A 13,602-nucleotide genomic window follows, 5' to 3' on the forward strand; every position below is an offset into this window, starting at 1 on the left:
GTGAGGATTAAGGTGTAGAGATGATGTGTTTGGATGCACAAGATGTCTCAGAAGGAAACAGTCCACCCTCCTCCACCCCCTTCAAGATAAATGAGCTCCAGAAGACGGTTATTTTAGTACACATTTATTGGAAATGCAGTCAAAATAAAAATTCATTTTTAGAGAGAAGACATGTTTGACAATTCATCTTTGTCAGAGAGGCTGATTTGGACACACTGAGTGACATAAGTTAGTTTAGCTTATACAAGTGACATGCAATAAATAATAATAGCTCACTAGAGTCTGACCTAACGTACGTCTGCTTCCATTTGTACATTACTGACACAGCATAACAGCGGTGGTGTAAACTGATATCTCCTCTTTTGATGTGCACAAAGGCTAGAGAAAAGAGTGGACTATCAATTGGTATTACAAAAATAGAACCAGGTAGCATTTCATACTTGAAAAGTTAAAGGACAGACAGACAGCAAACACAACTGTGTACTTTTAGTGCATTCATCTTCCTTGAAATGCAGAACTTCATCTAAGCGGCAGGCATTAATTCTGTCTTTGTTTTGTTTCTTTTGTGACAGAAATAAACCTCTTCAACAAAGCGCAGGACAGGCCTTTGTGAATGTGAGGCAGACTGACAGGGCATGCGGTTAGCTCTGTGCGAATACTGGGACAAAGAAAAGAAAGGAAACGAAAAGAGAGCAACATCTTTACAAAACGTTATTCGTAAGAAAGAGGAGCGACTGAAACCGGCCCCGAGAACAGATCTGAGTGTGAGATCGACGTCTTGCTGGAAAGCACTGAGGACAACTGGAAAAAGTAGCTGCATCGAAGTAGTAATGTGAACTGTATTGTTATCGGCTGCTGTCTCACCATCTGTCTCCTGCTCTCAGTAAAGCCAGCGGCCCCGGAACCAGACCTGCCACTGAGATCCATTCAGTCTGCTGGAATGCAACGGATAATTTGAGCACATTTTGGAGCCTCAGGCTTCCTATCACACCTAATAAATGAGCCACAATGATAAAATTACCACTCATTTTTTTATTCAAAGGCAATAATGTATTCACTGAACTCAGTAGGAAATGAGTGTAGCTTTGTAAACATGTGAAATTATCTTACACACATGACTATTTACACGTACAAAATGAGTGGCAAGTCTAATTATGGTTATTTTAATCTCTCGGCGGTTCTCTTTCTCTTCGTTCAATAGTTCTTAAAGAAGCCCTCAGCCACCAGGGCTTCTTTAAAAGTCACTGTCAGGGAGTTTATCGTCACATCTGTCACAATCACCTTCCCGGGATGCTCTGCCTCAGCGGGGCCAGTCTGGCTGTCTGCTGCCTTGGTGGTAATGGTCTGATTGTCGCCTCTCACTTCCTCCTTCCTCTCCTCGGCAGCGCAGCAGACGGCTGCAGCATCAGCTGCCGTCTCGCTGCTCCCCTGAACGCTCACTATCACTGACGTGGTGTTGCTTCTCTGACCAGAGCTGCTCTCTACTCCGACACTCTCCCACCCCGACGCCACGCTCTCCTCCCGCTCTGACCCGTCGCCCACCGGAGCCACGTCTCCCAGTTTGGCCTCGGGCACCAAGGCGCTGTCGTCTGATTCGTCGCTCGCAAATGTTTGTTTCTGTCTCGTTTCAGACGTCCCTCCACCTGATCTGTCCGTCCACATGTCTGTGCTTACCACTGTCAGGTCTGCCTCCACCTTCTCCTCCACCTCCATCTCCAGGTCCTGCCGCTCCAGCAGAGGAGGCGAGCTGCACTCTGACTGACCTGCAGGAGAACAGGAGACACATTCTGTTGAGGTTTAAAGGTCAGAGTGCAAGTGAAGGCGACTAAATCCTGTCAGGTGCTCATCTGATGAACCCACCATATAAACTGTCTTCACATCTCTCCTCAGTGGTGCTTTCTGACTCCTGCTTGTCTTCCTCGCTGGTGCCGCCCCAGTCCTCCTCCATGGGCTCCTCCTTCTTCCTCTGTGGACGGATGGGTTTGTTAGGGGGGCCCTCCGTCCCGCTCCTGTTCAGCCTCTGCCTGCTCCTCCTCCTCGGCGGGCGACGGTACATGCCCCCGCGCTCCACCTGGTCCACGTCGGTGCTCATGGACCTGGTGAGGGAGAGGCGCAGGCGGGCCGGCGGCTTCTCTGTGACTTTGTGGGCGCTGCGGAGGTCCATGGCGAAGATGTTCTGGGGAGAGGAGAGGAGCAGCAGCTGCATCACAACAGCTACGCTGTTCATTCACATGCAGTTATGTCATCTGGGATTAGGCGGGTTTCATTTGTCCGTCTGACCAGAATCCACAGCCACCAATTATCTCACATCGCACGCCGGATCGATCTCTGTCTCAATCCTGACTCGCTCTGACATCACCGTGATGTCGGCACTGATAGCGCCGTGAGATGAAGGCAGCTGCAGGTTCTGGTGCTGCTGCATGAAGGGAAAAACCTGGACCCGACCCGACGCAGAAACTTTTCTCTTTAGCTGAATCAGAGGCTTTGATTTATGTGATTTGTGATTTATTCTGTGAACAGAACACGTGACGTTCATCAGTCATAAAACAACATAAACCACATATAATATGTATCACTGTTCTGTCGTATGATAACGTTAGACTGATTTAATTCTTGAAGTATTTCGCTTCACCAGAACTTCTGTTAGGGATGTGAGTATCTGACAAATCACCAGTGAAAGCTTTGGTCGTGTATTTCTTTATATTATATTTGACTATTTATCAATAAATACGGGAAAAGAAACCTTCTGGTGAGATTCAGTTCATCTCAAACACGACGTATTACTTCCACTGGAAACACTAAATGTTGTAGCTTCATGACAGAAAGCACATTAGTGTTCAGATTATCGACATTCTGTGGTTTTCTTACTGCCTGTGTCGCCTGCTGTCTTCCTTTTCCTTCACTGTCAGAAGGTCTCCACACCAGCAGCTCTGTCTGTGAGGCACTGCAATGTTTTGAGCTAAATGCTAACAGCAGCATGCTAACATGCTCACAATCGCCATGGCAACATGGTGATGTTTAGCAGCACGGTTTAAACACAAAGTGCACCCAAGGCTGATGGGAATATTATTAGTTCTGCAGGAATTTATTCATAAACCAGTAAATGGCTGCGTGGTAGAAAACTGATCAATGAGCCGCGTCGTTCCCGTGTGACACGTTCTTCATTACGAGTCACCGAGTCTCATAAACATCACGCAGCTGCTGTCAACACGTCTCAGCACAACACATGTGTAGTAACCGGCCGCTAAAGTAGTTCAGAACAAATGCTCTGTTTCAACCAGTTGTTGAAAACATGTTTAAAAGCAACGCGCTGACGTGTTTGTTAAAGAACACAACTAAAGATTATCAGTCGAGTCACTTGTTGGTTTTTCATGGAATCTGTTCACAACAACAAAAATGAAAGATCTCAGACGGTTCTCTCTGCTGCGTTTCCCTCCGTAACTTCTCCGGTTTTCCTGTTTCATTAAACAGCTAAGCTTGCTGTAATAAAGGTGTAAATTGAGATGAACAGCAGCAGCCGAAGTGGCGACAACGCTGTCAGAGAGCGCGTCCTTCTGAGTCACACCCTTTGTTCAAAAACAGCGTCTTCCAGCTGCACTGCATTCTGGTCTATCGAGTCTATTATTAGTGATGAGAGCTGCATTGATGCTGCTGCTGCTGTGATGATGTTTGTTTGTTTCTCTGACTGATTGTTGATCAGCGCAAAACAGTGAATCTACAGACGTCACCAAAACGACCAGCTACCATTTAAATGATGACGCAGCATTTTAAAGGATCATTCTGCCGATTTTACACCCGAAGAAGTACGACTGCCTGTGAAAAGTTTCCAAAGCTTGAAAAACAACCCTGATGACATCACTATGATGTCACCAGGGTTGCAGCGTTGCATTAAGGGTAATGTAGGATTCAGGCTTTTCTATCACACTAGGGAGCAGAGATGTAGACCTGTTCAACTGAGGCCTGTTTACAGGCAGCAGAAACGGTGATACGTCAGTGGGTCTTTGGTTTCCACGTAAACAAAGCTACGAGTCACCGAAAACGATCAGATCTGGAAACTCCGGCCACAGTGGCAATTTGGAAAAATTCCGTCTTTACGTTTGCATGTAGACGGGAGGAGACAGAGTTTGACGTCACAGTGAGCGACTGAAGCATCATCATGTGTGCGACCATGTTTACAGTCTGGATGCTGTGATAGAAAGTCAGTGTGTTCTCGTATTTTACTCGTTGTGTCTCTATCAGCACATGTAGGAGCAGCTCCACTCCTCTGTCGGTCAGGAAGTAGTTTGTGCTATTCATTGTTGTGTTTTTTCCAGGATTCTGATTGGCTCGCATGGCTTTATGCTTCTCGTTACACTGCCCCCTACAGGTCTGGCAGCTCATAGCAGCTAGCAGCATAGCACCAAACGTCAGAGTATGAATAAGTCTGAATGATGAGAATATTATCAGCTGAACATCTGGCTGGTTAATCAAGTCACATTCGACACACTTATTCTGAGTAAAAGCTGCAGCGCAGATCTAACAGGCTCGGTTATGAAACTGTAGTTAACGTCCCTGCAGGCGGCACCAGACGTCCACGTTTAACAGGCTGGTTCAGGGTCTTTATAAATGCATCGCAAATGATATCAGAAGTTCATCATAAAATAAAAGCATGTTGTGCTTCCTTATCACTCGATGCTAGCTGGGTAGAAAACTAATCATTTAACTCACTGTGCAGCTAAGTTTGAAGAGGAATGGTTTGTTGACGTTCTGACCTGATCCATTAGTTTTTATTGGCTCTCCTGCTTGACGTACGGAGTAGTGCAGACAATGAGCGGTCTACTTCCTCACAGAAGAAAGAGGTCAGACCCCGTTCTGGTGGAATACATCAGCAGCCTCAGCCTTTTTTCCTCCAGTATCACATTTCCAGCTCCCCTAAATCGATGGAGCGCCCCTCTGATGTATCACACAGGACTCGTCAATACAGCACTTATTACAATAAAAGTGTGAAAAGGTAAGTGTGGCTACCCGCAGGACGAGCCTTCTGGGCCGGAGACCTTTCCTGCGATAGGCCAGAGCTCTGATCTTCTCCTGACTGGGAGACAGGGAGGGAAGGGAGAGGTCAGACACAAAAAGAAAGTGAAAAAGAAAAGTGCACCGCAAGCATGAAAGACTTTCCGTTATTACTCACTTCTCTTCGTAGGCCAGGACCAGGCGAGGGTCCAAAATGTTGTCCTCTGGTTCCCAAGTGCTGTACCTGCCAACACAAACACAGTCAAACAATCCCGTCCGTCAGTCCGTCCGTCTGTCTGCATGTTCTCCACAGGCTGCAGAGTATATGGAGGCAATGAGGTCACTGGATGATGACTCAAGGATTACTCACTTTGGGGGCCATCCCTGCCACTTCAGTAAATACTCCACGTTACCCTGAGGAGAGGCAGAGGGGGGTTAGAGGAGGGAGCAGCACATCAACACAACCTGAGCTCAGAGGATGACTGTCGCTTTAAAGGAGGAGTGATGGAGGTGGTGGGGAGGGGGGTCACGGACATTTTTCTCTCTTTCAAACGGTGTTTTTCTCCGGGATGACGTCAATGACAGCGGGGCTGCGTGGCTTCCAAACAGCAGCTCGCTCTCTCTCTCTCTCTCTCTCCTCCTCGCGCATCGTCGCGGTGACGTGACCGCACATGGGCTCCACGCGCCGGTCCTCCAGCACGCACGGCCACTTTTTTTTATTTTTTTCTAGAACATTACACCGGTGGACTCGGATAGGTGGGGCCACGGGGACTGTAAACAACGTGGTGTTGCGCAACGCTCCCAGCAAACAATCATCACAGTCATCCAGAGCTGCTGCTGCTGCTGCTGCTGGGAGCGCGCATGTGTGGAAGAATTCAACCAAACAGCCTTTTCCCGTGCTGTAAACTTTATCATAACCCGCGAGCTTCACGTTCACACAGACGCCGTGGACGTGCGGGTCCACCCCGTGGATCCGCGGCTCCCCATCACTCAGCACTCGGTGACATTACGCAGCACTTTCAGCAGATCCTCCGCGCGCTGGCGTAACCGAAATCAACTGCGCAGCTCCCGCACCGTCAGGACACACACACCCCCTTCACCTCCTGCTTTTTTCTTTTTTCTTTTTCCTTACTACAGCTGCGTAGGCTCCTCCAAAACACAACGCAGCGGGGAGCAGAACCGTCCAACTTCAGCGCAGTTACATAAAAACCGAACCGGACCAGGCTTCTCATGTCTTGTGCGTAAACTGTAGGCAAACTGCGTAGCCTAGTTTAGTTGTGCAGGAGAACAGCGGACGGAACACGGAGTACGCGGCTCCGACAGCACGGAAAAAAACACAACACACGCGACAGAAAGTTGTAGGAAGTGCACCGCGGCTCGCGCTGCTCACCTTTCTCACTCTTTTCTTGGTGATGGACTCCACCGCGAACACCTGGTCTCCGATGGATGACAGCTCCATGGTCGCGCGCTGCCTCGCACGTTCCGAGCAGCACCAAAGCAGCTTGTTGTTGTCGAGGCAGGAATTACCGGAGAAATAATAATAATGACGCTGATAATAATCAATAGTTGAGCGGGAGGAGGAAGCCCGGTGTCGGTGCCGCCGGCTGCCGGTGCGGTTCCGTCTTGTCGCCGCTCTCCGCCTCACAGCAAACTCCTGCCGCCTGTCTCCTCACTTTTTAAAATCTGCGACACATCAACACTGGACAGCGCGCTGCTTTAAGTCGGGCGCGCCCCCTTTCCATTGCGTAGGGCCGAGCCCCCAATGTGCGTGCCCGCGCTCGCGAGGCCGCGCACGCAAATTGGAGCAGAGTGCAGAAGAGGGACAGAGGAGGAGGAGGAGGAGGGTCACAGTGGCAAGGTTACAAAGGAGGCAAAGTTGAACGGAGAAGACACTGATGCTGGTAAAATTACACTTTTATATTTAATGAATCTAATAAAGAGAGAAATGTGCTGAACCACAGTGAACTCATCCTCATGTTTTGGTCGGAACCACAAAGTTTCATGAGAACCCTGATTCATTGCTCCATGGCTCCTGTCCAGGGTTGTTCTCTCCTGACTGGATCCTCCCTGGTGTTGCTTCTGCCCCCAGATGTGCTTCACTTTGGATCAAAACGTCCATTAAATTCACCCTCCTGTTATCTTTGGGGTCAGTTTGACCCTATTCAATGTTTAACGTCTCTAAATAAGTCCATGACATCATTTTTTCAATTTTATTTAAAGACTTTTTACACAACAATAATGTTAATGATGATACTTTCTGGAGGTTTAACTTGGTGGGCTCTGGGTAACAGGAGGGTTAAACTGAAGAGCGTCATCCTCACTGCTGTATCATGAACACAAAGCTATAGCCAGAAGCCAGTTAGCTTAGCTTAGCATTAAACACCATAGAGGGAAAAAAAGACACTTTACAAACATCTAGAACCAAAGCTGAATCGCTCAAATCATACAGAATCCACAGGTAGTCAGATGATCAGACCATTATTATAACAGAACACAAAGGAAAAACACAACGATGAGCGTTTTTAAACCAATGTTGACATTTTAATTATCCCACGATGGGTACATTTGTACATTTACAGCAGCAAAGACACTACAAAAATAAAAACAAACCAAAATAAACCACATACTAATTATAGAAACACAGCATCGCACATGCCGGTGGTATTGCAATGCAAACAATGATGTTATTATTATTTATTCTTAGTTTAAGCTGGGCTACCAAAATGGTTGGGAATGTATTTGTTGCAGCTATTTCAGCTTTCAGCTCAACCATCATCCTTCATGTCTTCTGATTCCCAAGTCAAAGGCTTTACGTCGTAGCTTAGCATCAAACAACGAGCCACATTCTGACCAAAGGTAACGAAATGTTTGCTTTAGTGATTTCCGAAGGTGCTGGTAGGTGGATGTTATTACCATCAAGAACACACAAAATGAAAATAAAGCCTTCATGTAGCCTATGTAGTCACTAACCCAATCCTCACAGCCCCGTGGAGAATGGTCTGACTCCACCTTGTCACCATTCTGCCAGAAAAGCTCCGGCTGTTTGTACCACCGAAAACTAATCACAATAAATGGAGCTAATCCTACAAAATGGGACAGTTTTAAAGAAACTGCTTTAATTGCTTTGGTGAAACATTTACCTGCAGGGTGACGATCATCCAAATGGAAAATTCACTGGAAAAAAAACTCCAAAAAACACAAGAAGGTCTGTGTTATTGCACCTCTCATATCTTCAGCAAAAATGATAAATGTCATGATGTACCTTGTTAACTTGTTAGTCTTCAAAAGCCACATCTGTCTCCACAACACTGCGGAATGGTCTGACTGCTCCTTATCTTCTGCTCTGGAAACTTTGCATTTTTTAAAAACCAAAAACTGTCATCTCGGTTGGTGCGAAGTTCAGGTCGCAGCGACGGTGTTCCTGCAGAAAAATAAAAAGAAAAAAAGTAAAGAAAAAAAAAGACGGAGGAATTGTTTGGGTAGAAAATTTGTATCCAGTAAGGTGAGAACTGACATCCATCCATCATCTCTACACCTTAATCCTCACCAGGGTCATGGGGGGCGGAGCCTATCCCAGCTGACTCAGGGTGAAGGCAGGTTCACCTGGACAGGTAACCAGTCTATCACAGGGCTACACTTAGAGACAGACAACCAAGCACACTCACATTCACACCTACGGACAATTTACAATCACCAATTAACCTCAGCATGTTTGTGGACTGTGGGAGGAAGCCGGAGAACCCGGAGAGAACCCACGCTGCACGGGGAGAACATGCAGACCCCACGCAGGAAGATCCTCAACGGGACGCGAGGCGACAGTGCTAACCACCGAGCCACCTGCAGCCCTATATAAAACTTAAGCATCATTTTATTGTTGTAAAGTCACTGAGGGAACTGAGCACACCTGTCCTACTGCACAATGCAAACCTTCAGCAAAACCGGATGTTTTCAGCATGAAGGTTGTTTCTCAGAGGTCGTCGTTTCCCGTAGCGAAGGGGGCTTTGAAAATCAGAACATGTAGATAACCGAAATTTGGAGAATGCTGCGTGAAATGTGAAAAGGAAATGTGAGGCTTATACCCACAGTCTACAGGTGGTGAGTCAGACTAAGCCAGACCTCTCACCACGGCGCTCTGTCAGCGCTGGAGCTTTGTCAAAACTTAATTTCTTTAGCATGTAGGTTGCTGCCCGGAGGTTGTTGTTTTTGCTTCCTGTAGCAAAAGAGATTTAGAAAAAGTAAACATGCAGATAGCGGGAGGTGAAGAGAAAGCCGTGTGTGATGTGAAGAAGCAGGTTCATTCCCGAAGCCTACAGACGGTCAATCAGAGGAGGCTGCATGTAGCTTCATGTTTACCTGAGCAGACCAATCATCTCCTCAGAAGGTTAATAATCCTATTTTCTAAAATGTTGAACTGCTCCTTCAAAATGTGACTTTTTGTGACTGATTGCTCTTTCTCACATGAAAACTGAAGTTAAACACTGAACTGCATGTTGAGCTTGTGTATTTTTATGTAACAGTAGTAAAGGCAGGAAAGATCAAAATCTGCAATGTAAATGAAAGCCTTGCTTCACTCTGCGGTGGAGATGTCCTCCCCTCCAACAGCGCTGGAGCCAAATACGGAACCAAACAGCTAAACACTGACTGAAAGTCTTAATTTTACATCCTGAATGCTAAGCAACATATCTGCAGAGAGGAGAGCTGCGAGTGAGGCTGACCGCCACAAAGGAACAGAATACTGGTATAGATAATAACTGCTCACAGGCTGGAGCGAAGAAAAGTGTTCACTAGTGTAATAATGGGCTCTAATCACACACACACCTGTCTGTACCTGAACACCCAGTCGTCCAGGCCCCAGGTAGGGACACCTCAGAGAGCTGCTGGAGTCACTACTGTGGAAAAAAGGCTCGGCGCCAGATTCCTATTATCTTTCATCAAGGCTGGTGTGGATCAGTTTACAGTAAAACTTGCTGTAACTCTGCACACACACACATGCACACACACACACACACACACACACACACATATGCACGCATATGCACGCACACACACACTGTCCTTCCATATGGTTCTATGGTCCGCGGTCTCGCTGCACCTGGAACACTTGCATCACTTACGGGCACAGGGTGTCATGGCAACGGTTTCTACGGCGACCGCTGAAAAGCTGGATGATGATGATGATGATGATGATGATGATGACACAGCAGGAAGAGCCGACGAACAGCTCAGGGCTGAAGAGCGATCCGAGCTCACTGACCTCTGACCTCCCAGATCTGTGATTATATTTAAAAAAAATAAACCCAAACACACACTGACATGTTTATCAAATAAAAAATAAAACTAATCTGATATCGTTTCAGGGTGATTATGGAGTTTATAATAAAACAAATGACCCGTAGGTGTTTCTGGTTGTTCTGCTGAAGCACCTTGAATATGAACTGAACAGTCATTTGGTTAATAAAGTGTTTAAAGAAATAAACCAAAATGAAATCATTCAAATTGCACAGAATCCACAAGTAATCAGATTACCAGGCTGTTAGTAATAGAATACAAGAAATAACACAAACACATTTTAGCCGATGTTAATGTTTTAGTTATTAATTAATTACTGTATTATTCATTCTTAGCTTGAAGCTGGGCCACCAAAAAGGTTCAGAGAGTATTTTTTGTTTCAACCATAATCCTTCATTTCTTACTCCTCAGTTCAAGGCTTCACTCACTTTCTCAACCGCTTCCCTCTAACCAGCTGTGCCGAAGTGTGAAAGTCAGCTGGGTGAGCTTTTCTGTTTTGGTTTTTTTTCCCTGTAATTTTGTATTTTTTTCATTGCTGACACAACTATTTCATTTGCAGCTGAGAGCAGCGACGTGAACGTCTTCCTGGAGGGACCGTCCCAAAACGTGCACCAGTGCTGTAACATTTAAATGATGTGTTCCTTTTCTCTGCGATCGTCTTTTTATTCCACCAACACTTTGGTCCTACGCTGGAGCCTGCAGTCTATGAATGAGCTACAGAACCGATACAGCCTGCATTTCCCATAATGTGATTAAAACAAACATATTTCTTGCATTACGCCTCAAGTTTGTGATAGAATTTTTTTAGTTAACATTTTATCCTGACATGTGTGTGAGGAGCTGTTTTAAGCTGCAGATACCCACAATTCAGTTCTTCCTGGTCAAAGCGAGCCTCTCAGATCTCACACTGTCATTGTTTCAGGACAGATGATGTCACTGCATGTCGATGGATCACTAATCAGATATCTGTCTAGCGGTGAGTCCAGTTTCTTAAATGGTGGCTGGTCGTCATGTCTTTAATCCAATTTAAGAAATCAGCATCGTGCGTTTTTACACGTCTTAAATTCAGTTTGTGTTTGTCAGCATGACACTGTAGAGCCCTCAGATGGTCCAAATGTAATTACAGATATCTTGGATTACAGCGATGACGAAACCAGCCCCAGGCCAAAGTTGTGGTAAATTTCAACGAGTCACTGATAAACGAAGCTCTCGTTTCCCTAAAACTTCTGGCTCTTCCTACTTCACAGCATTTTCAAAAGATCTTCTGCGGACGCTGTTTAACTTCTTTGGTGGGAAACCAGCATCATGAACACTTCAGACCAGCTGTAGTGATGCTTTATACATCTGCAGCTGGTGACAATCCATCCATCATCTCTGCACCTTCATCCTCACCAGGGTCATGGGGGGCGGAGTCTATCCCAGCTGACTCAGGGTGAAGGCAGGTTCACCTGGACAGGTAACCAGTCTATCACAGGGCTACACTTAGAGACAGACAACCAAGCACACTCACATTCACACCTACGGACAATTTACAATCACCAATTAACCTCAGCATGTTTCTGGACTGTGGGAGGAAGCCGGAGAACCCGGAGAGAACCCACGCTGCACGGGGAGAACATGGAGACTCCACTGGTGACAACGACAGGAATGAAAATGTAGACTAGTGACAATGCAATTAGTTAAAAATGACACTGTTGAAAGCTGTCATTTGAATTTTGAAGATGTTAAAACAGTTTATGTTGGTCTGATCCAGGATCACCATGGTGACGCCAGCAGGACATCCTCTGGGTTACCTGTTAAAAACAAACTGCTTTGTGTGGAGCTACAGGAGCAGTCAGGACCAACTTCATGTGCCAAACTAGTGCAGTGCTCCTTTATTAATCCCACTTGGAGGCTCCAGCTGGTGGAACTGGTTCTTATATTCAGACTCTGTACCGTCCAGTCCACCAGCATCATGGTGTGACTTCAGCTCCTCCTGTAAGAACCCTGCAGGGAGCAGCACACGGCATCAGAGCAAGATACGGGATGAATGCAGCGCTTTTCCCGCAAGTAGGAGGTTATCGCTGCGATTCAGAGCAGAGACACGGCCGTCACATGACTGTTATCTGCCCGGATACTACCGTGGCGGAGTTGGGAGCTGGATGGAGCGGCAAAAACAACACGGCAGGACGGATCACAGTGTTCGCTCCCACCCACATGTTATGACTCACGTATGACTCACCAAACGTGCCAGTAAAAAGATCAGCGCTCCTTTCAGCAGGGAGGGGGAAAAAAAAGAAAACAAGAGGGTAACTTACAGGCTCCTACCGGGAATCCATGCGTTTCTGCTCAACCCGTCCTGGTCCCGGCCCCTCCGGGCTTCCTCTGGAGCCGCTTCCAGAGAACAGGGCGCGCAGGCAGCACTTCTGGGAACATCAAGCCATCCACACAGAGCCGGAACACAGAGCTGCACTCTGAAACTACACAGGAACCGTCAGGGAACGTTTCCTAAACGTTCTCCGACTGCTTGTGTTGACTTTTGCAAGAAAGTTGCGGTTTGTTGTTGCAGCAGGATCCTGTGGGAGTCAGTTCAATAGAAAGCTGCAGGAAAATCAGTTCGATGGAAAAACAACCCAGCGAACGTTCCCTGAATGTTCTCTGAGAGTTAGTTTTATAGATTTCTGCAAGAAAATTGTAGAGAACGGGAACCTTCAGAGAATGTTCCCTTAATGTTCTCTGAAGGTTAGATTTGTAAAAACATCCAGATTGTGCTGAGACACAGAGCTGCACAGCAACAAGATTGAGATTACACAGGAACTGTCAGGGAACGTTCCCTAAAGGTTCTGTTTTATAAACTTTTACAAGAAAATGTCAGTTTGTTGTCAAAACAGCCCAGCAAACAGGAACCTTCAGAGAATGTTCCCCAAAGGTTCTCAGAAAGTTAGTTTTGTAGATTATTTTACAAAAACGGCCCAGAAAACAGGAACCTTCAGGGAATGTTCCCCAAAGGTTCTCAAAAAGTTAGTTTTGTAGATTATTTTACAAAAACGGCCCAGAAAACAGAACTCTTCTTCTCTCTAAAGTAATAGTTTTTATTAGCATTCATCAGCATGAACATAACAGTCTGAGGTGCTGACAGATCTTCAGACCAACAACAGAAAAGCCTTTAAGGAATGTTTTCTGAAGGTTTTCTGAAGGTGTAGCTCAGAAAACAGGAAATTTCAGAGAACGTTATCGTAATGCTCTCTTGAGGTTAATTTTTGTAAAACCATTCAGGTTGCGTTGAGTCATAAAGATGTACAGCAATAACTTGGAGACAACCGGAAAGCAGGAACCTTCAGGGAA

General features: G+C 46.2%; 1 protein-coding gene across 1 annotated transcript; it reads right to left on the reverse strand.

Annotated features, from left to right (window-relative positions):
- Nucleotides 1-108: 108 nt before the first annotated feature.
- Nucleotides 109-6,758, reverse strand: cbx7a (chromobox homolog 7a). The gene is made up of 6 exons (XM_008303350.1): nt 6,380-6,758; nt 5,360-5,403; nt 5,168-5,233; nt 5,005-5,071; nt 1,861-2,176; nt 109-1,763 (listed from the first exon to the last, which is right to left on the reverse strand). The coding sequence occupies exons 1-6, from the start codon at nt 6,446-6,448 to the stop codon at nt 1,195-1,197; spliced, it is 1,131 nt and encodes a 376-aa protein (XP_008301572.1). The 5' UTR covers nt 6,449-6,758; the 3' UTR covers nt 109-1,194.
- Between the last annotated feature and the right edge of the window lie 6,844 nt (nt 6,759-13,602).

Source organism: Stegastes partitus, unplaced genomic scaffold, assembly GCF_000690725.1.
Source record: "Stegastes partitus isolate 25-593 unplaced genomic scaffold, Stegastes_partitus-1.0.2 Scaffold1988, whole genome shotgun sequence".
NCBI classification, from domain to species: domain Eukaryota; kingdom Metazoa; phylum Chordata; class Actinopteri; family Pomacentridae; genus Stegastes; species Stegastes partitus.

What these genes read in the sequence shown, in the direction of transcription:
- cbx7a (XM_008303350.1), bottom strand. Translation starts at nt 6,448, where the DNA reads ATGGAGCTGTCATCCATCGGAGACCAGGTGTTCGCGGTGGAGTCCATC. An exon ending in TGGCAGGGATGGCCCCCAAA is followed by an intron (nt 5,234 to 5,359) that starts GTGAGTAATCCT and finishes TTGTGTTGGCAG; the next exon opens with GTACAGCACTTGGGAACCAG. An exon ending in ATGTGAAGACAGTTTATATG is followed by an intron (nt 1,764 to 1,860) that starts GTGGGTTCATCA and finishes GTTCTCCTGCAG; the next exon opens with GTCAGTCAGAGTGCAGCTCG.